General features: G+C 46.9%; 1 protein-coding gene across 1 annotated transcript; it reads right to left on the bottom strand.

Moving 5' to 3' along the window:
• Positions 1–947: 947 nt before the first annotated feature.
• LOC142258978 (uncharacterized) lies at positions 948–22,313 on the bottom strand. Its single transcript, XM_075331520.1, has 3 exons — positions 22,213–22,313; positions 22,016–22,129; positions 948–2,861 (listed from the first exon to the last, which is right to left on the bottom strand). Exons 1-3 carry the CDS (start codon positions 22,295–22,297, stop codon positions 1,252–1,254), a joined length of 1,809 nt encoding a protein of 602 aa, XP_075187635.1. The 5' UTR covers positions 22,298–22,313; the 3' UTR covers positions 948–1,251.
• Between the last annotated feature and the right edge of the window lie 1,748 nt (positions 22,314–24,061).

Below are 24,061 nucleotides of genomic sequence, written 5' to 3'. Positions count from 1 at the left end.
GATGAAGCAAAGGCAGAATAGTCTGTTATTATCAGCACAACACTGCTTAACTTCTGATAAATTTCGGGTCAGAGCAAATGCCTCCGGATAAACAAACAAGCAAAGCTCCTTGTCAGCGAACAGTCTTTCAAAGAATAGTCTTCCTTCAATGCGTCCTCTTCCTATCTTTCTGTCCCTAACTGACTATTAGTACACCGATTGGTCTCAGGTCAGTTGCTACTCACAGAAGTCTTTCACCCAAGATGGTGTCGGTCTCCCTCAGACTGCTTCTGATTTAGTCTTAGATGACCTTATTCAAGCACTTTCCGGAGAAAAGTTTGCTCAGATGAATTCCCCTCATCAGGGGCAGTAGGAGTCCCATGAAAAAACAGGCAATCCTATTTGTCCAGAACACAGGAGTTCAACAACCTTCTCCCTCTCTTGCAGCCTTCTTCCTGTCACTCTCTTCTTGCTTGTGCAGTCTCCAGATCTCAACTGAACTTTTAACTGTCTCTGTTTACATTACCAGGGAAACCTAATGCAACCCCTTACTGCCTAGCAGTGTGCCTGCCCTCTAGTGACAACTAGTGGCCATTTAAGTTATAGCATAAATATACAATACTTCATTAACAAAGATACAAGTTTATCTTATGTACATTTTCACCCTGTTAAAGGGATATATATACTAAGACAAGAGCCATATATACCAAGATGGGGATCATATATACCAGGATGGGATAAAGATGGGCAACATATATACCAGGATGAAAGACCTATATACGAGTATGAAAGACACATTTACCTGGAAAGGGCCCAGTATGGGAGACATTAGTACAGAATTGGGGGATTTTATCCCCGTAACAGTGTCAGAAGCATATCCTACCCATAACAGTGCTTCATGACTAGGTGTATCTTATGGTTCAAAAAACACAATCATTTCTAAAAAAAAAAAAAAAAATGGTTCTTTTCCTCACAAATACTTACTCATGGAACTGTAGCCGATTTTAGGATAAAACCCTTTGAATTATGGTACATCATGATGGCTTCTCCCGTGTGACTCATCTGACAACAAGACCTGATTAATGATAAAAACATTTGGCAAATTCTGAAAGCAAAAATGGCTGCTCTGCTCTGTTGGTTTTGTGATGTCGGCAAGACTTGATTTACCAGTTAAACATTTCGATTATTCACAACATGAAAAAGGTTCCTTACCTGTGCGGCTTCTTCACATGTTTAACAAGATGTGATTTCTGAGAATTATATTTGCCACATTCAGAACATAAAATGGTTTATTTTGTGTGATTTTTTTTGATGGGAAACAAGACCTGATTTCCTAGTAAAACATTTACTACATTCTGGGCATGAAAACAGCTTCTCCCCTGTGTGAGATCTTTGATGCGCAACAAGGTTTGATTTCTGCCTAAAACATTTCCCACACTCTGAACATGAAAATGGCTTCTCCCCTGTGTGACATCTTTGATGCACAACAAGATATGATTTCTTAATAAAACATTTACCACATTCTGAACATGAATATGGCTTCTCCCCTGTGTGACATCTTTGATGCACAACAAGGTCTGATTTCCGAATATAATATTTCCCACATTCTGAACATGAAAATGGCTTCTCCCCGATGTGAGATCTTTGATGCCGAACAAGACTTGATTTCTGAATAAAACATTTCCCACAGTCTGAACATGAAAATGGCTTCTCCCCTGTGTGACATCTTTGATGCACAACAAGTTCTGATTTCCCATTAAAACATTTCCCACATTCTGAACATGAAAATGGCTTCTCCCCTGTATGAGATCTTTGATGCCTAACAAGCTGTGATTTCTGAATAAAACATTTTCCACATTCTAAACATGAAAATGGCTTCTCCCCTGTGTGATATATTTGATGCCTAACAAGGTGTGATTTCTGAATAAAACATTTCCCACATTCTGAACATGAAAATGGCTTCTCCCCGGTGTGAGATCTTTGATGCCTAACAAGATCTGATTTGAAATGAAAACATTTCCCACACCCTGAACATGAAAATGGCTTCTCCCGTGTGTGATATTTTTGATGGTTAGCAAGGGTTATTTTCTGAGTAAAACATTTTCCACATTCTGGGCATGAAAATGGCTTCTTCCCTGTGTGATATATTTGATGCCTAACAAGGTGTGATTTCTGAATAAAACATTTTTCACATTCTGAACATGAAAATGGCTTCTCCCCTGTGTGACATCTTTGATGCCTAACAAGATCTGATTTGAAATGAAAACATTTCCCACACCCTGAACATGAAAATGAATTCTCCTCTGTGTGACGTTTTCCATGGTCAACAAGAGTTGATTTACTAGTAAAACATTTCCCACATTCCAAGCATAAAAATGGCTTCACCCCAGTGTGATTTTTCTTATGCATTACAAGATTTGATTTCTGAATAAAACATTTCCCACATTCTGAACATGAACATGGCTTCTCCCCTGTGTGATATTTTTGATGGTTAGCAAGGGTTATTTTCTGAGTAAAACATTTTCCACATTCTGGGCATGAAAATGGCTTCTTCCCTGTGTGAGTTTTTTGAATGATATTAAGATGTGATTTTCTGGTAAAACATTTCCCACGTTTTGAACATGAAAATGGTTTCACCCTTGTAGGAGCCGTTTCATGTTCAACATCCCTTCTGTAACTTTTGTTTTGCTTACAATTCTGTGATAAATCGGAATTTTTGACTTGTTTGAAAAGATCTGATGATGAAGCTTTCTGAGGAAGGACTGGAGGTATATTTGGAACAACAGCATGCTCTTCATATGTATCATGTGTGATACTTTCTTCATCTGTTTTAAATTCTGAAGATAATAGATTTCCATCTGAACTCTCAATACAGTCATCTGCTAAAAATAAACACAATGTTATTATTTTTTAATGATATCTTGAAAGTAAATTTTTTTGAACCATAACATCAGAAATTAAATTAGAAAAAAAATGTATTCTGAATCTGTTGTTCAATTTCGACATCTAAAGGCCGCTTTACACGCGGCGATTCATCGTGCGATCGCACCCGCCCCCATCGTTTGTGCAACATGGGCAATTTGTTGCCCGTGTCGCACAAAGTCGGTAACCCGTCACACCTACTTACCTCCCGAACGACGTCGCTGTGGGCGGCGAACATCCTCTTCCTGAAGGGGGAGAGACTTCGGCGTCACAGCGATGTCACTCAGCGGCCGCCCAATAGAAGCGGAGGGGCGGAGAGGAGCGGGACGTAACATCCCGCCGACCTCCTTCCTTCCGCATTGCCGGCGGGACGCAGGTAAGCTGAGGTTCATCGTTCCCGGGGTGTCACATGGAGCGATGTGTACTGCCTCGGGAACAATGAACAACCGGCGCGCAGAAGGACGTTCGATTTTTAGAAAATGAGCGACATGTCAACGAGCAACTATAAGGTATTTTTGCTCGTTCACAGTCGCTCGTAGCTGTCACACGCTACGATATGTCAAACGATGCCGGATATGCGTCACTAACGACGTGACCCCGACGACATATCGTTTGATATATCATAGCGTGTAACGAGCCCTTAAAGGCTGCTTTACATGCAGCGACATCGCTAGCGATCGCACCCGTCCCAGTTGTGCGTGCGTCACGGGCAAATCGCTGCCCGTCGCGGACAATATCGGTAGTGCGCATCACACGCACATACCTTACTAACAACGTCGCTGTGGCCGGCAAACAACCTCTTTTCGAAGGGGGGGTTTGTGTGGCGTCACAGCGACATGTAGAGATGTGTGCTGCCTCAAGAACGACAAACAACCTGCGTCCCAAAAGTGCAACGATATTTGGGAAAGAAACGTGTCAACAATCAACGATATTTGCGGAACTTGGGATAGTTAGCGGTTGCTCGTGTCACACGCAACAACGTCGCTAACAACGCTGGATGTGAGTCACGAATTCCGTGACCCCTGCGATATCTCATTAGCGATGTCGTTGCGTGTAACAGGGACTTAAGAGTAGTGATGGGCAATCCCCCCGATGGTCAGGATCGGCGAGACTCTTCGGATCATTTTGTAGATCGGGATCGAGCTAACACGATCTTGCGTCCGATCACCGATCTTGGACTTTACCGTTATGGGATCAGGGCGGGGGGGCTGTAAAATAAAGAATACAGTTAATAATAAACATTACTTACAGGTCCCGCACGCGTCCTGCACTGTCTCCCGCTGCTTCTGAGTACGATCATCGCGGTGTTCTCCCGGTAACCAAAAGGACCTTTCGTGACATCATAGCCATGTGATCAGTCACGTGGGAATGTTGTATTATCTCATTGGCTACAGACTGGGTCACATGATTATGACATTGTGCAAAGGTCCTGTAGTGTCAGCATGCTTGCTGGTACACGGTGCTTGCCTGAGCATCTCAGTACTCTGTAAACTCGGCGACCGCTGTGTACCGGCGAGATGCTCGAGTACATGCTCAGCTTCCCCTCTACATCTAGACACTCTTTACACAGTCAGCCCACATGCAGGGATTGGCTGCCACAGCCGGTGATTAATAGCGGCCCTGGGAATAAGGTGATCAGAGATCACCGTTACTATAGTATAGTAACCCGTTCGTTAGGTTACTATGGCAATGGTGGCAGCGGTGACATCACCGCTTACCAACCCGCAGCCTCTGATCACTCATTGAGTAGCAGCGTTCTTCCTTCCCCCCCTGAATTCTGATATAGCAGAGCTAGATCAGTGACAGAAGACCAGGATCGTGGAGCGGTGAGAGGGAGTAATAAAGATGGAGTCCCTAAGTGTGTCTGTGTATTTATTTCTAATAAAGTACCGTATTTTTCGCTTTATAAGACGCACTTTTGTTCCCCCAAATTTTGGGGGAAAGAAGGGGGTGCGTCTTATAAACCGAATATACAGGGGGGGGGTACACACACACATATATATATATATATATATTACACTGCAGGGTCCGCTCTTGAGCGGGTGCTAGGGGCAGGTGACAGCTGAGGGCGGCAGAGTTTGATCTGCTCCCGCTCATATAATATGCACAGCTGCTGTCCATCAGCAGCGTGGTGCTGAAACTGCATCTCGCTGAGGGGCTGGGGCAGCGAGGCATATTATATCTGCCTGTGCTCCCTTTGATCGCACATGATCCCCCCTGCGTTAGATATGGCCCCCGTGCTGCTGCCCATGGTAAAATAAAAAAAGCTCTACTTAGCTCCAGCGCTGATCCCCCGGTCTCCTGCTGCTGCTGTCTGTGATAAGGCACACAGAGATGATATCACTCTGCCATGCCGATCACATGACCGGCAGCAAGAACCAGGAAGTAGAGGAAGCCGGAGCTCAACTGCGAGGTGGGAGACACGAGGAGGGACAGCGCTGAGAAGGTAAGGAAAGAGTGTTTTATTCTATTATGGGCAGCAGCATGGGGGGCATACCTAACACAGGGGAGATGTGCCATCTATAGTGGCCATGGGCAGCACACATGGGGGCCATATCTAACACAGGGGAGATGTGCCATCTAAAGTGGCCATGGGCAGCACACATGGGGGCCATGTCTAACACAGGGGAGATGTGCCATCTATAGTGACCATGGGCAGCACACATGGGGGCCATATCAAACACAGGGGAGGTGTACCATCTATAGGGGCCATGGGCAGCACAGGGGGACGTGTCCCAGCACAAGGGGGTAATATTCAATATAAGGGGGCCATATCCAGATTAAGGGGGGCTAATTTTAAGATGGAGGGCTATGAGGGACATATACCCTATATGATTTTTTTAGACAGACAATGGCATTATAAGATGGACCCCATTTAATATTAAAAAAAAAAAAAAATTCTCTTTTCCTTCACCAAATTTGGGGGTGCGTCTTATAATCAGGTGCGTCTTATAAAGCGAAAATACGGTAATTTTTTTTTTTAACCCTTTATTGGAGATTCTTAATGGCCGGGTTAAACGTGCCTGACACTAAGAATCTTGGGCTTAACACCAGGTGGTAAAACAAAGCCGGTATTAACCCCTTATTACCCAGCCTGTAACCTGCCATCAGGGCCGCTGGAAGAGTTGATGCAGCACAAGAAGATGGCGCCTCTATGAAAGAGCTATTTTCTGGGGTGGCTGCCGACTGCAATTTGCAGTGGGGGGGGGGTGCTTGGGCCACCCTGCGCTGAAGATTACAATCCCCAGTAGCCAGCTGCTTTATGTGCGCTGTGAATCCAAAATACCGCAGAGCGCTACGTAATTTTTTCAATCATTATCTTTTATACAAATAAATAAATATTTATATATATATATATATATATATATATATATATATATATATATATATATATATATATATATATATATATATTTTACACATACATACATACATACATACATACATACATACATACATACATACATAGATATACAGCTCTGGCAAAAATAAAAAAAAACCCTGCAAAATTTTCAGTTTTTCTTATTTTTTTTTCTTAATATTTTTGAGTAAAATGTAAATTGTTCTTTTATTCTATAAACTACTGACAACGTCTCAGAATTTCCAACCAAAAAATGTTGTATTTATTTTAAAACAATTTACATTTTACTCAAAAATATACCGTATTTTTCGGATTTTTCCTCCCTAAAATTTGGGAAGAAAATGAGGGGTGCATCTTAAAATCAGAATATAACTACCTTGGGAACCTGTCTGTGCAGCGATCAGGTGCGTTCAGGCAGCCGGGTGCCTGTGGCTGCGTGCAGGCATCAGCCGGGTGCATGTGTGCGGGCGGCAGCTGGGTGCCTGTCGGTGCCGGCTACTTCTCTGTGCGGGTGGCCTGCTGGCTGCCACTCTGTGAGGGCGGCTGTGCGGCAGGTTTCCCAGTGTGTTCGCGGTCCCAGTTTCAAATGATGGTGGCAGGAGTCAGCGCGTGCGCAGATGGGACTCTTAGATGAAGACTCCATCTGCGCACGCGCCGCTCCTGGAGTCAGCACATGCGCAGATTAAGCCCTTGGATGAGAGCTGCATCTGCGCATGCGCCACTCCAGGCGCCATCATTTGAACCGGGACTGCGGAGACACTGGGACACTCAACGCAACGGCCTACTGCACCACTCACTCACCGCCACTGCTGCCGCCAATGACCCGCCGCACCTGCTGCCACAGATGCCACCGCGCCTGCCACCACTGACCCGCTACGCCTCCGCCACGGACGCCGCCGCGCCTGCAGCCACTGACACGCTGCGCCTGCCAGCACAACCTCTGCCTCCTGTGAGCCCGCTTCACCATGGCTGCTGCCCCTCTCCTGTAAGACAACATCGGAGTATAAGACACACCCCATTTTTTATCTTTTTCACCTTTTTTATCTCTAAATTTGGGGTGCGTCTTATAATCCGGTGCGTCTTATAAAGCTAAAAATACGGTACCTATAAAGAGAAAAATCAAAAAAACTGAAAATTTTGCAGTTGCCTCTTAACTTTTGCCAGAGCTGTGTGTATATACAGTACAGACCAAAAGTTTGGACACACCTTCTCATCTCTAGAACAACTGTTAAGGGGAGACTTTGTGCAGCAGGCCTTCATGGTAATATAGCTGCTAGGAAACCACTGCTAAGGACAGGCAACAAGCAGAGGAGACTTGTTTGGGCTAAAGAGCACAAGGAATGGACCAGTGGAAATCTGTGCTTTGGTCTGATGAGTGCAAATTCGAGATCTTTGAATCCAACCACTGTGTCCTTGTAGAAAAGGTTAACGGATGGACTCTACATTCCTGGGTCCCACCGTGAAGCATGGAGGAGGAGGATGGATGGTGTGGGGGTACTTTGCTGCTGACACTGTTGGGGATTTATTCAAAAATGAAGGCATACTAAACCAGCATGCCTACCACAGCATCTTGCAGTGGCATCCTATTCCATCCGGTTTAAGTTTAGTTGGACCAAAATTTATTTTTCAACAGGACAATGACCCCAAACACACCTCCAGGCTGTGTAAGGGCTATTTGACTAAGAAGGAGAGTGATGGGGTGCTACGCCAGATGACTTGGCCTCTACAGTCACCAGACCTGAACCCAATCGAGATGGTTTAGGGTGAGCTGGACCGCAGAGTGAAGGCAAAAGGGCCAACAAGTGCTAAACATCTCTGGGAACTCCTTTAAGACTGTTGGAAAACCATTTCCGGTGACTACCTCTTGAAGCTCATCAAGAGAATGCCAAGAGTGTGTAAAGTAGTAATGAAAGCAAAAGGTGGCTACTTTGAAGAACCTAAAATATAAGACATATTTTCAGTTGTTTCACACTTTAAGTATTTCATTCCACATGTGTTAATTCATAGTTTTGATGCCTTCAATGTGAATCTACAATTTTCAGAGTCCTGAAAATAAAGAAAATTCTTTGTATGAGAAGGTGTGTCCAAACTTTTGGTCTGTACTGTATATATTTTTTTTTTATAAATAAAATGTACACAATATATAGTTGTATGAAAATAAATGATTTTAAAAAATGCTATAGCGCTCCGTGGTATTATTGATACTCCGCACAGACGAAGTGGGCGGCTACGGGCTGCCACCTCCACCCTATCTGCCTGGCTTTACCTGAATGGCAATCAAAATACAAGGAAGCCCATTAATTTATTTTTTTTTTTAATTATTTAAAAAGAATAATAATAAAAAAAAATGCATGGGCTCCGGCTGTATTTTGACTGCCAATCAATGACAGCCAGTCATCTGGGGGCTGGGATTCTCGGTAGCCTGCAGCCGCCCCTGGAAATGGCGCATTGTTCCTTAGCGCCTTTTCCAGGCGCTTTACCCGGCTCATCCAGTGGCCCTGGTGGTGGTGGCACGCTGGGTAATAAAGGGGTTAATACCAGCTTTGTATTCTCAGATGGTACTAAGCCCGAAATTCATGATGTCACGCCAAATTAGACATGGCCACCATGAATTTCTAGTAAACAGTAAAAAAATAAAACACAGATAAAAAAAGTTTTTTTATTAGACATAACAAAAAAACATTTAGAGAATCCATCTTTATAATAAAAAAATCCTTAATCCGACGTAATCCACAGAGAGCATTGTGAGCTTCATCACTCTGTACAGACACAGTCTATACACAGTGAGAAGCAGAGAGCATTGTCAGCTCTGCTACATCGTTCTGTACAGAGCAAGAAGCAGGCTTACAGTGAGGGGATGATTGCACTTGCATCTTGCATGGGCATCACCCCACACAGACTGATCTCAGGACAGGAGCGCTTCAGCTGCATGGAAACACAAGGAGCCGACACGCTGCTGTCTGGAGATTGATGCGATGCGATGCGACACTTGCACAGTGACAGTCAAAGTTCAATCGAATCTATGAGCCATTAATGAAATAGCCCAGCCAGCATATACAGAAGGGGAGCGATAGATACTTTCTCCTCTACAGCATGTGATCAAAGACATTAACAAGCAGCTCAGCAGAGAATATCTCTTGTTAGCCTGCCCAAGCCTGTGACTCGAAGCCTGCGTCTCCCTGAGCTGCTCACAGGCATCAGAGCAGTTAACATGCAGAGTACCAGAATCTATCATTTCCACAGATCTTGACACTGCCATGACAGTTGGCAAAACCTGCAAAAATCTCTTTGTAACATTGATCCACAACAAATGTGACGCCCTGGACTAGCCAGGTAGTCACAGGTAGGCCCTTGCACAAACACCCGTCCCCTAAAAAGGTGTCATCGGCCAACCTTAAAACCCTAGTCACCTCCCTCAGGATTTGATGTTCACACCAGAGGGCGGAGCCAGGCAGTTGGACACGCCCATGGAGGAGTTCACAGGACCTGAGGCAGGAAAAAACAGGCAGTTAGGAGTTGAGTGGAGGAGGTGAAGAGGAGAGGAGTGAAGTTCAAGTGCAGAGGCAGACCTGTGCCCAGGTCTGCCACAGTCTAACTCCAGGTGTCTGGGTCGGAGCCCAGTCACCTCTAGCTAGGAGGCATACGGTGGCCTTAGCCTGCAGGAGCCGGGAAGACGGCTCAGTGGAACCGTAAGGGACCGGGACAGGGTAGTGGCCCGCCGGTACCGAACCGGGAAACAGACTGGAAACCGGAGCATAGAGGGGGGTACTCAGACCCTTAAACTCGGTTCAGAAACCAGTGGACCCAGTTAATTAATTGATTGAGGTCTGGACTTTAGGTCCTTTCCCACCCAAGTCCTGACTGAAGACAACAGCCCACCGAAGGGGGATAAAAAGCCACCACTCAGGCAAAGAGATCCGAAGGGCCAGCGTCTGCGGGCAAACGGGCTCTCCCGACACATAACGCCGGGGAGCGGGCTCCCGTTGCTGAAGCACGGGCTGCCCACAGCTACACAGAAGGTGCAGGAGAAAGGCGGAGACCACCAACCCAACTGGGGGACCAGACGCAGACAGCTGCGGGCACCGACCACCATCTTTTTGGTTTACCAGAGACTCTTGTGCATCTGTAATAGTGAGTACAACTGTACCCTCGGGCCACGCATCGCCCTGCACCGCCAAGCACCGACACATCACACCAAACGGGTCCCGGGGCCATCACCCCTGCCCATGGAGGGGTTAACACCAAAGCTGCACAACATGTCCCCCGGGTGCCTAGTGAACAGCAGCGGTGGGGTCCACATTCACCACAACCTGTGGGTGGCGTCACGAACTGTAACAAAAACCAGGGCCTCGGCCGTAACCCTAAACCCCCTTCCAAGCGCCAGCCCCTTTCAGAGCGAAGTGACCCCCGGTCCGGAGGCGCTCGAGCCACCGCCAAACGAGCCCGGATCCGAGCGGCTTGGCTGCAGCCGAGTGCGGGGCGGTACACATCGACTCTTCTGGCGTCATGAACAGGATACTTACCTAGTCACCTACCTGGTGAAGTGCGCTTTGAAGTAGAAGTCAGCGGTTACTCGTTGAAAAATTTCAGAATCCGCCATCTTGCCGCCATCTTTTGGCATGAAGATTTCCGCCAAAGCCTTTTTCCCCGCGAAAAGAGCGTGAGAGTTGAAGCTCTGCCCCCTGGGAACTTGGCCGTGCAGTAAAGCGTGCGGTCGGAAAGTGAAACTGCCCAGCAGAAACAGGGAGTGCCGCGAAAAGACCAAGGGGGGCGGGTGAAGACCCCGTGTCATGTGACCGAGAAGATAAAGGGCAGGGACTCCAGGACGCCATCCATTTGGTTCCTGGACCCCGAGCATGCACCATGTCCGCCCCGTGTGGCAAGCCCGCAACCCCGGAGCCCACCCCTGGAACAGCGGCGTGGGTGGAAGCCCGGACGACATTGATGTGCTGCCGCTGGCAAGCCCAGGTGTGGTTCCAGATGGAACGATGGGTGGCCGAGATGGAGGAGATAGCTGCGGCTGTGCGAGTGCGTGAAGTGGAGGCAAATTTTGGAGTGCGGGTAAGCGACCCACGCCCCTGTGTCCCTGAGGGACCAGCCGACGCGGCTGAGGGACCCGGTCTGCCCCCACTCTCCATGTTGCTTCCCTCACCACTCGTGTCGGTTGCCGCTGCTCCGCCGCTCGGCCCGCTGCCTCCGACAACGGCGGCGGAGCTTGTCCCATCTGCCTGTGAGGACCCACCTGGGGAGGCAGCCCGCGGGCAGCCGCTTGTTCGGCCCGCACCAATTCCACTCCCGTGGAAGATCAGTCCCCGGAAGGTGCCCGTTCCCGAGATGAATCCGCCGGTCCCGGAAGTAACCGCGCCCCAATTGCCTAAGGCCCCGGCAGTCCGCCCAGCCGCAACGGGGGCGATCCTCGCCCAGAAGCCAGCACCGCAAGTCCCGTTGACCACTCCCAGACACCCGGCCTCGGCTGAAGCACGGCGGGTATGTAGCTGCCAAGCGGTAGAAGGCCACGTCACAGCGGGGTCCCTCATTACCGAAGGTGCCGGTCATAGCCGGCACGGAGGGACTCCAGCTGGGCCTGTCTCCCACACAGGCTGACCCGGAGCAGGCCACTGATCGGTGGGGCCCACGGCAGTATGAGAGGCCGGTCGTAGCCGGCGCCGAGGGCACCCAAGTGGGCCTGGCTCCTGGGCAGGAGAGCGGATGTGCATGCCTGCATTTATAAAGGTAGCGGTTTCCCGGCTACCATGTTCCCGTCCCAGTTGGGACTCTGCAGTTTAACACCCAGTTTTAAAAAAATAGACAAGGCCGAGAACTTGCAGGCCACCCAATAACTTTTGGGCTTTGTAAATAATCCCTTGGACCACCCTTTCATGTCTGCAGTCTCCGGAGAGGTTGGTTGAAGGAAGGGCCTGCGGCAGAGTAGGCCGAGGTCCCGTCACCATGGCAATCGGTGACTAACCTCCAGGGCCAGGGGTCCCCTGGACGTGGGGCCCCGGAGAGACTGCCAGGTATGGAACTTTGTACCTGGCCCGTTGGGGCAATACCTGGACCCGTGCCCAATTCCTGGACTGGGGAAAAGGGGTGCGGACCTGTTCTTAGAGGCAGCATCAAGGGGTAGGTTTGCTTGGGTGGGCAAATGAAAGGACCCGGTCCCGTTCCATAAAAATGTGTTTTTTCTTTTATGTTTTGCAACGTTAAAGTAACATGCCTCCCGTAAGGGATGATTTCCACACTTGCTTATAATGTAAATAATGTTATTATAATTGTACTTGTTTTCCTGTTTATCTTTTACAGTTCCAAAAATAAACCGGTGGTGGTCGGACAGCCCGCGGACGATCTGTATTAAACCAAGGGGGAATGTGACGTCCTGGACTAGCCAGGTAGTCACAGATAGGCCCTTGCACAAACACCCGTCCCCTAAAAAGGTGTAATCAGCCAACCTTAAAACCCTAGTCACCTCCCTCAGGATTTGATGTTCACACCAGGGCGCGGAGCCAGGCGGTTGGACACACCCACGGAGGAGTTCACAGGTCCTGAGGCAGGAAAAAACAGGCAGTTAGGAGTTCAGTTGAGGAGGTGAAGAGGAGAGGAATGAAGTTCAAGTGCAGAGGCAGACCTGTGCCCAAGTCTGCCGCAGTCTAACTCCAGGTGTCTGGGTCGGAGCCCAGTCACCTCTGGCTAGTAGGCATACGGTGGCCTCAGCCTGCAGGAGCCAGGAAGATGGCTAGGTGGAACCGTAAAGGACCGGGACAGGGTAGTGGCCCGCCGGTACCGAACCGGGGAACCGACTGGAAACCGGAGCCCATAGGGGGGTACTCAGACTCTGAAACTCGGTCCAGAAACCAGTGGACCCAGTTAATTAACTGATTAAGGTCTGGACTTTAGGTCCTTTCCCACCCAAGTCCTGACTAAAGACAACAGTCCACCGAAGGGGGATAAAAAACCACCGCTCAGGCAAAGACATCCAAAGGGCCAGCGTCTGCGGGCAAACGGGCTCTCCCGACACATAACGCCGGGTAGCGAGCTCCCGTTGCTGAAGCACGGGCTGCCCACAGCTACACAGAAGGTGCAGGAGAAAGGCGGAGACCACCAACCCGACTGGGGGACCAGACGCAGCCGGCTGCGGGCACCGACCACCATCTTTTTGGTTTACCAGAGACTCTTGTGCATCTGTAATAGTGAGTACAACTGTGCCCTCGGGCCACGCATCGCCCTGCACCGACACATCACACTAAACAGGTCCCGGGGGCCATCACCCCTGCCCACGGAGGGGTTAACACCAAAGCTGCACAACATCTACTCCAGGTGCCTAGTGAACAACAGCGGTGGTGTCCACATTCACCACAACCCGTGGGTGGCGTCACGAACTGTAACAAAAACCACGGCCTCGGCTGTAACCCTAAATCCCCTCCAAGCGCCAGCCCCTTTCAGAGCAAAGTGACACCCGGTCCGGAGACGCTCGAGCCACCAACAAACAAGCCCGGTTCCGAGCGGCTCGGCTGCAGCCGAGCGCGGGGCGGTACACATAGACAACTTCAAAGAAATTTTTTTCAAGACGACGCCTCCCAACTTCTGACTGTAACTAGCGCTTATTTTTGGAGTAGTGCTTATATTTCAAGTATTCTCCAAATATCCCATAAACTCATGTTAGGGCTTATTTTCGGTGTAGGTCGTATTTTCAGGGAAACAGGGTATTCATGAACCCTCTGCAGGCATTTAACCCCTTCACGACCCATGACGGATATATCCATCATGGATCGTGTGAGCTTAATCCCCACCACCTGCCGTGGGCAGGTCGCGGCTATCCGCGCACATATCAGCTGTTTTCAACAGCTGACATGTGTGCCTGCATGTTACGAGTGGAATCGCAATCCACCCGCGACATTTAACCCTTTACATCTCGCTCCCAAAGTCTGGCAGCGAGATGTATATGCGCGCAGCCATTACTTTCACTTAACGCCGCCCCCACCGGAAGTCACGTGCGTGATCACATGACTTTCTGTGGTTGCCATGTAGCTAACATGAGTCACTTCCTCTCAGTGCTGGCATAGTGCCAGCACGGAGAGAAAAGCAGCATATCTGCAGTTCTCAGCTCTGTAGCTGAGATCTATAGATAGGGCAGAGCGATCGGATTGTTGATCCATATAGCCCCCTAGGACTAGTAAAATAAAAAAGTAAAAAAAAAAAAAAAAAAAAGGACTTCCTGTTCCTGTCCTGGCTGAGGTGGCAGCTTAGGGGAGAAGCTCCTGCCACCCCTCACAGAAACCGACTAAAAACAGACCCCCCGGACGAGCCACCAAACAGAGAGCAGCACAGGAGGTTACCTAAAGCAGACAGCTATGGAACGGTACCTCCTGAGAAGCTCTGGGAGCGGTGAATCAGCCTGGAGAAGCTTTGATATGGACAGAGGAGAAGATAAGATAATGGCACCGAGCCTGATGGGGGAGGAGCCTGAACGCATGGTGAGAGACACAGAAAAGCAAACACAGAGCTGGAAGGGGAGAGATAAGGGAGATATGAGCGAGGAGACAGGAGATAAGGAAGATATGAGCGAGGAGTCACAGGAGGACACAGCAGGAGAGAGGTGGATGCAGGGGACTGATGATGGTGGATCGCAATGGGAGGATGAAGGAGATATGGAGGCAGAGGGGAGAGAAGATGCAGGCAAAGCAGGGCAGCTCAGAGACACAGCAGTGTTGGAGGATGAAACTGACAAACAGCACAGGGAGATTAATCCCACTCAGACTCACAGGAAGTCAAATGCAAGAATCCATAGTACCCCTTCCAAAGGAAACAAAAAGCAGCCTACCACACCAACATCACAAGCCTGCAAGCTATTGGGGGATGGAGGTGGTGGCCCAGTCCAGACAAAGAGAACTAAGAAAACAGCACCACCTGCAGGCCAAGACAAGTACACACAAAAGCTTAATGTGGACTATAAAAAACTGGCTGAAGAAGTGACATCACACTTGTCAAAAGAGGTTAAAGTGGCTATTGAGGCAGCCATACAAACATCATTAGCTAATATGCAAAAACAGATAAATGCCCATGCCTCTAGACTGGCAGAATCAGAGCAGAGAATATCTGACTCCGAGGAGACAATACTGGCTATGCAAGCACAAATAGCAGCTCTAGCAAAATCTAATGAATACTTGAAGGATAAAGCGGACGATTTGGAAAACAGATCGAGACGAAACAACTTACGTATAGTCGGGTTGCCAGAGTCTGTGTCGATTGGACGGTTGGATAATATATGCGAGTTGGAGCTACCGCAGGCCCTGGGCATAAAGGCGAAATTCAGAGTTGAAAGAGCCCACAGAGTGGGTCCACTGAGACACCAGGAGGCGAATAAGGGAGAGGGCCAAAACTCAAACAAGAATACCCCGATAAGAGCCAGGCAGGTGATTGTCAAGTACCTTGATTATAAGCATAAGGAGGAAATATTGAGGGCCTTTAGAGAACGAAAGCGTCCACTACAATATCAAGGCAACAGACTGCTAATTTTTGGGGATTATTCAGCGGAAGTATCCAGAAGGAGAAAAGAATTTACCAAAATTTGCTCATTTCTGTACAACAAAAAAGTAAAGTGCCAGCTATTATACCCTGCTACACTGAAAGTTAGAAACCCCAATGGCTCGTTTGTATACTACAAGGACTACAAAGAAGCAGAAAACATTCTCATGGCAGAGCTCAACAAGACTAGGTCAGAAAGGCAAGAAAAAGGAGCTAGTGGAGAAGGGAATAATAGAAGAGGATCCCCCACAAGCTCAGGAAGAGATGTGGGACGTCTTGGGGGACAAAAGCAAGTCGAGACCAGGGAGGAAAGGAGGCCAAGCCCGGGTCGACAGCATAATTCTCGCCTGGAACACAGGAACCAACCCTTGGAGAGAAACCATGATACCTGAACTGGAACTCGCTCATTGTTTTTCCTTTTTTTGCCTGTTTTTTTTTTTTTTTTCTCTCTTCCCAAACAGGGAGAGGCGTTGAGGAGGATGCATTACGGAGAGAGGGTTGGGGAGGTGAGAGGAGGAGGGGGAAGGGAGAAAAGAGAGGAAAACATCCCAAAGTCTGGGTCCTCTTCCCCCCCTCTTTTTTTTTTTTTTTTTTTTTTTTGTTCTTCTCCTTTCTTTCTCCATCTTCTCTCCCCTTGGTCTTTTTTTTTTCTTTTTTTCTTTTTCTCCTTTGTCCAGGAACATCATCCAAATTCAAATGAAGTGGGCCTGTTCTGGGCGGACTGATGGCTACCTGGAGTCAGAGATAAGTAGGACTGGAGAATCTTGCTGAGGTTTTGACATACTGTGCTAATTTTTGCATAATTTTCAAAGGCTTATTCAAGTTAGTCCGGGGATAGAACATATATTTTTTGGGGGGTGATTAGGGAGCTACATATTTTGGCTAGGAATAGGGGAGCTCACCAACGTGGCGGGAAACGCCGTGGATTTCTCGGAAGGGAAAATATGTTTTACAGTTACATGCTTTTTGTTGTATTTGTTATATTTGCAAGGTGGGGAAAGGGAGTGTCGATTTTGTGGTACCAACTGTGATTCTAGTGTCGAACATCTCGTCTTCCTTGATGCAGGGGCCCATAGGGGAGGGAGTAGTAAAAGCAGAATACACAGGTTAACATGATACAGATAACTACGTGGAATGTTAAAGGGCTGAGATCACCTAACAAACGAGCAATGATATTGAGACATCTGAAAAGACTAAAGACAGACATTGCCTTATTACAGGAAACCCACTTGGGGGGGGAGGACTTTTTCCGCATGAAGAAACATTGGGTGGGCACCGTTTACGGGGCAGCGGCACAAGGTAGAAAAGCGGGCACTATGATTCTAATAAATAAACAATTCAGTCATGAGGTAGTGGCACATGAGGCAGACGACCATGGAAGGTGGCAGCACTTAACAATCGTTAGTCCAGCGGGTAAACTCAGTATTTATAATGTCTATGGCCCAAATTCACAACAAATCACATTCCATGATGACATAAAGGCCACCATATTAGCAGATGGGGAGGCTAACATTATAGTGGGAGGCGATTTTAACACTGTCCCAGACTCAGCTGAAGATAGGAGGAGGGGCGAGGAGGGGACAGCTAATGTGGGCAGGAGTTTAGACAATAGGGATGTAACATTAGAAGACGTAGGACTGAAAGACATCTGGAGACTAACTCACCCACATGACAGAGAGTATACACACTTCTCTCACCCTCATGATAGCTGGTCACGTATTGATCAGTTCTGGATCTCGCAAGACTTACTGAGTGGAACGCAAGATTGTGTGATAGAGAATATGGTGATCTCTGATCATAGTCCGGTGAGATTGGGCATTAGAGAGAAATTCAGGAGAGGTACAGATATCATATGGAGATTCCCATCGTTCCTTCTCAGGCAAGATAATTTCCACAAGGTGCTACAGGAGTGGTGGGGAGAATTCGCAGAGGACAATAAGGAACATAGAGAGTCCCCAGTGATATTTTGGGAAACGGCAAAAGCGGTCCTAAGGGGCCGTCTGGTGGGGTACGCAGCCATGATCAAACGGAAAACCAATGAGAATTATAATTTCCATAGTGAAGCAGTACGGGTAGCATATACAAATTATGTGACAAATAGATCTCCCATGACAAAAGGCAGATGGCTGGAGGCAAAAGAGGGATTTGACGAATGGGCCAAAAAAAAGGAACAACTATTCTGGTCGCACAAGGAGGTTGACTTACATAGGTTTGGCAACAAGGCGGGAAGGATGTTGGCCAATCTGGCAAGGGGCAGCAGAAAGATGACAGTGATCTCTAAACTGAAAACAAAGGGGGGAGAGGTGACTACGGATCCTAAGGACATTAATAAACTGTTGGGAGATTACTATAGAAAACTATATGGGTCAGGGAATAACGACATGACTGATGAGGCAGAGTGGCTAAGACAAGCCCAAATGCCTAGCTTGACGGAGGAAGATTTGAGTGCCTTAAACGCAGATATCACAGTAGAGGAGGTGACGAGAACAATTGGGGAGCTTAACACCAACAAGGCACCGGGACCTGACGGTTTCAATAGTGAATTCTATAAGGCTCTGAAGGATCTGATCTCGCCGGATCTAACCTCAGTCTTTAATGCTTTCCTGGGAGGGGCGGAAATACCCAAAAATTCCAACATAGCATATATTAAATTACTCCCCAAGGGAACCAAGGACCTGGATGATCCCTCTAGTTATAGACCTATATCGCTCATAAATCAGGATTTAAAAATTATGTCCAAGATCATGGCTAATAGACTGGCCGAGATCTTACTTAGGATCATTACGAATCACCAGGTGGGGTTTATTAAGGGGAGAAATGCCGTTACCAATATCCGAAAGACAATTCTAGTGGTAGACGCGGTTAGACTGGGTCTCACTGAGGGAGGGGCTAGACCTGCCCTAGTTACACTTGACGCAGAAAAAGCGTTTGATAATGTAAATTGGGGGTGGTTAGACAGGGTAATGGAGGCCATAGGGATTGTAGGCAAGATGAGACTTTACATTAGAAACCTTTATGCCAACTCGGGAGCTAGGGTTCACACTCCGGGCTTTCTATCAGACGTGTTCCCTTTGATGAAGGGAACAAGACAGGGCTGCCCATTATCTCCTCTTTTATTCAACCTGGCAATCGAGCCGTTGTCAAGAATACTACAGGGACAAAATAGCTTTAAAGGAATCAAGATAAGGGGTTCAGAAGTAAAGACAGCGCTTTTTGCTGATGACATCATACTTTATATGGGGGACCCCGGTGCGGATTTGCCACAGACTCTTGCCTTGATTGAAAAATTTGGCTCATTCTCCGGTTTCAAACTGAACAAAAAAAAATGCGAGATCATGTTCCTAAAGGGGCATCATGGGACAATGGGGGGACAAATAAGGGATGGCTGTCTATGTGGAATTCCTATAGCACAATCTTCAATTAAATACCTGGGAGTGCATATAGGAAGATCGGTGGAAACAATCTATAACTTGAATTATGGACCGCTAATCAGGAAAATTATAGTTCAATTAAAGGGATGGAAAGGTCTGCCACTTCCATTACTGGCAAGATGTCACCTGATAAAAATGATGAGCTTTCCTAGGCTGCTGTATCCCTTCCAGACAATCCCGCTATTGCTAAAACTAAAGGATGTGAATAAGCTCAACTCCGCGTATACAGAATTTCTGTGGAGGGGAAGGAAACCCAGAATAAAGCTGCGTACGCTGATGAAGTCAGCAGAGGAGGGAGGTCTAAACTTTCCAGATGTCCAAGGGTATAATCTTGTATGTATCATGAGGCATGTAATTGATTGGGTGAGAGGAACGAGTAGGCACTCAGATCATGCGATGGAAATAAATATGCGTCACCGTGGGATCTGACGTCCATTCTGCACTCCCCACTATCCAGGGTTGAAGGGCACATAAGGAACTCAATTATATTCCGAGACACCATGCTAACATGGAAGTCGGTAAGGAAAAAACTGGGGCTCTCATGGAAAGTGTCCAAGTACTTGAACCCCTGGGCATTCCCAAATTTTCCCCTGGGACGAGAAAACAAGCTATTTACTAGATGGAAAGAGAGGGGAGTCAGGAGAATGATAGATGTTATGAATGTGGAGGACAGGAGGTGGATGACAGGTCGGGAAGTGCTGGATAAGTACAACCTTAATAGCTCACATGTCATCCAGTATGAACAATTGAAACATGGAATAATAGGAGACCTGGGTGTGGTTGGAAGAGAGCTGAACAGAAGTTCGATTGATGAGTTACTGGAATGTGATGTAACAAGTATAAATGTCTCTAAAATTTATCGATCGCTAAGGGGGGTGCTTATCTCTCGGGAGGATAGTCGGACTTTAAAAGCGTGGGGGAAACAATTGGGAAGGGAAGAAGTGGTGGATGATATACTGAGAGGATGGGTACAAGTGCGGAAACACATTACCAATGAGAGATGGAGAGACACTCAATTCAGAATTCTACATAGGGCCATTATAGGTTTCAACATACCAGGTAGGGATAGGTGGTGTCCTAAGTGTCAAAAAGAAAAAACGGATATGCTGCATGGGCTATGGGAATGTGAGACAATCGCTAGGTTCTGGAACCAAGTCAGACTATTTGCCCAGTCAACATGGGGAATTTTCAGCAAACTAGACTTAATGGTGTGGATTTTCCACTCCTTTGAGGGAGGAGTAGGAGGAGGACCGAGCACGCAGGAAAAGAGGAAATACGCAATAATGCATGACATAGCCTTGATAGCTAAGCGTTGCATCTTAAAACACTGGATTCAAAGGGAGGGCCCATCCATAAAGGAGGTTGTGGGCGAACTACACAACCTTCTGAAGTGGGAAAAACTAGAAGCGGAGAGGGATAAAGATGGGTTGACAGCCAAGTTTTTTGTGAGATGGAGACATTTTATTGAAAGCCAATTCACACAGGGAGAAATAATTAACCTGATGGCACCTTTTGTTCACTCGGAGTGGTATATCCTGAGCGATATCCAGGACAGCCTGGGTAAACTGAGAATCACCTAGGAGGGGGCTCTGGCGGGAGGGGGAGACGAGACGGTTGGGAATACCAAGACACGCTAGCAAAATTGAAATCATTCAGGGACGACACAGAGATTTAACGAATTGTATTGCATATGTTATATTATATTTCATTACCTATGTTTTGGTTTAATGTTACTGTATACTATCTTAAATCGAACAGCAACATGGAACTCCAAATTGGGGTATCACCCACCTCTATGTCACATTTTGTCAGACGAATGTTCTTCTTTTGCAATGATACTTGTCATGTTTTTACAAATTTGAAAAATCAATAAAAAACGTTTTGGAAAAAAAAAAAAAAAAAAAAAAAAAAAAAAGTTAAAAAAACCTAAAAGTTCAAATCACCCCCTTTCACCCCACTGAAAATTAAAGGGTTAAAAAAAATATATATATACTCATATTTGGTATCGCCGCGTTCAGAAATGCCCGCTCAAAATATAAAATCAATTATTCTGACTGGTAAATGGCGTAGCGGCAAAAAAATTCAAAACGGCAAAAATTACGTTTTTTGGTCGCCGCAAGTTTTGCAGAAAATGCAATAACAGGCGATCAAAACGTAGCATCTGCGCAAAAATGGTACCGTTAAAAACGTCAGCTCGAGACGCAAAGAAAAAAGGCCATCACTGAGCCATAGATCCTGAAAAATGAGAACACTACGGGTTTCGGAAAATGGCGCAAAACGTACGCCACTTTTATTGGACAAGCTTGTGAATTTGTTTTAACCCCTTAGATACAAATAAACCTATACATGTTTGGGGTCTACAAACTCGCACTGACCTCAGGCATCACAACAACACATCAGTTTTAGCATATAGTGAACATGGTGAATAAAATATCCCAAAAACTATTGTACGATCACACTTTTTTGCAGTTTTCCAGTACACTATATGGTAAAACTTATGGTTTTATTTAAAAGTACAACTCGTCCCGCAAAAAACAAGCGCTCAAATGGTAAGATTGACGGAACAATTAAAAAGTTACGGCTCTCGGAAGAAAGGGAATAAAAAAAAAACTACGGAAAAACGGAAAGAGCCCGGGGGCTGAAGGGGTTATGTTGCCATCATAACAATATAGAGAAGGGACTAGAAACAAACAACAGAAGAAGCAGAAGCAAAGAAAATACAGCTGAAAAAACAGAGCAGAAAGTCTAAAAATGTAAACACAAAATTAGTGCAGAAAGTACATGAGTAGATATCTCTTACTGGATAGAACTGGAGGAGACACATCCTGAGGAACATCGGGGTCTTCTTGTTTACAGTCCTGTGGGAGAAGAGGACGGGGACATCTCTCTGGTGTTGTCCTCTTACTGGATAGACCTGGAGGAGACACATACAGGGACTGAATTCATTCCTTACATACAGATAATTATAGGCCGTGTGTATTTAGTCCTGTCTATTACCTGGTGATGTGAGGGGCTGGGCATCCTCCATCATGACGTCCTTGTACAGATCTTTGTGTCCTTCTAAATACTCCCACTCCTCCATGGAGAAATAGACGGTGACGTCCTGACACCTTATAGGAACCTGACACATACAATGATACTGTCACCCCCGATCCCTTCATAGCGTTACTGTATAATGTCCCAGCATTCCCAGCAGTGTCACCTCTCCAGTGAGCAGCTCAATCATCTTGTAGGTGAGTTCTAGGATCTTCTGGTCATTGATGTCCTCATGTATCGGGGGGTGAGGTGGAGGCCCCGTGATTGGGCTCAGGGGTCTTCCCCATCCCTCAGACACAGGGGCCTGACAGCGCTCACTAGGGGTCTTCTTCACTACTGTGTAATCCTGGTTATGGAGAGACACAGTAATAAATCTCACTCCAGACATTTCCAGAGTCCTCACCTCTCCAGTTCTGTCCATCTGTTATTCCCATAGATAAGAATGATGTAATGTGACGTCATCAGAATCTCTCACCTCTCCAGTAAGCCGGAAGAGGATCTCTAGGGTGAGGTGTAATATCCTCTCCGCCATCTTGTCCCTGTCCATATCCATCCTTGATGGGTCAATCAGGAGAATTCTCTTATATAAAAGATCTCCACTGAGAGGATCCGATATTGTAGGGACCTGAATGGGGAGAAGAATTTGCTGTAATAATACAATTACTGGAGATAACTGTTCACTAGATAGGGATGATTACCGAGCTGCCATGAGAAGTCCAGACTAACTCTGCAGCATCATTACAGTGAATGGATCCTTTGGGGGTTTCATCTGAATCATGTCATTTGAAGAATTACATGTAAACCTGTCATGCTAATAGGTTGAGGAGAAGGGTGTAGCCTCACTGCACCCTGAACCAGGCTCATCTGGAGGGGCATGATTAAGTGCCTACCCAGTCATCACCAGAGCCTCTGAGGTTGGACTTTGCTGACAGTAGGTACCAGTTACCAATACGGGGCAGTCCCTGGTTGTTGTGTTCCACCAAGAGGCTGAACGGTGTATCATGAGAAAGATGGGGTGGGAACCACTGCCTCTAGGGAAGAACAGGAAGGATTAACCCTGTCACTTACTCTGAGCAACCCTGAGCTCCCCGATGCCCCAAGACAGGTTCTTTCCCCTTATGCAGAAATCACATGTCTATCCCTGTCTTACCCTAATCACAATCGTGTCTAGTGAGCAGGGCAGGAGGAACATTAGTCCTGCTTTATGATAATGACACAAAAGGAAAACGACAGACATAGGAAAAAGAAACTGCATTCCCAAACAACAAGTGGTAAAAAAGGGGGATGGAAAGAAATGAATAAAAAGGGAGATGATCAATAGGAAGACACCAAAGAAAAACTTCCAAGCAGCAATCTCCAGTATCAAATTCAAAACAATTTCTCTTTCCATGGCTCTCACCTCCATGCCAGCACCATGGAAAAGCAAGTTATCCTTGGCAACTACTGAGGTAAAGTGGTGAGAACTTATACCAGGAGGGAGTGCAAAAATCAGAACAGATGAGACAACTCAGGACGGTAAGCCAAGAAAGACACAAGGGTCTGCTTAACCCTAGCAGCACCAGCACAAGTATAGTCTGCACAGCTACATGGAAGGTAAAACAGATCCAATCAGTGCTGGCGTGCACTGCGACCTTCTGACCCATGGGATAGCGGCGACCTCTCTCTGTCTGATAACCTGGTGTTGACACCCTGATGTAAGTGTTCAGTGTAGAGAACGGGATAAATGTGATCAAAAAGTCACAGACAGATGGAGAAGTCACATCTATGATCAGCTCTAATCCTGCTGTGGCGCCCCTGAGGCTTCAGGCGC

The sequence above is a fragment of the Anomaloglossus baeobatrachus genome (genome assembly GCF_048569485.1).
Source record: "Anomaloglossus baeobatrachus isolate aAnoBae1 chromosome 5 unlocalized genomic scaffold, aAnoBae1.hap1 SUPER_5_unloc_20, whole genome shotgun sequence".
NCBI lineage: Eukaryota > Metazoa > Chordata > Amphibia > Anura > Aromobatidae > Anomaloglossus > Anomaloglossus baeobatrachus.
Note: the sequence above shows the minus strand (reverse complement) of the source record. Positions and strands in the feature narration are given on the sequence as shown.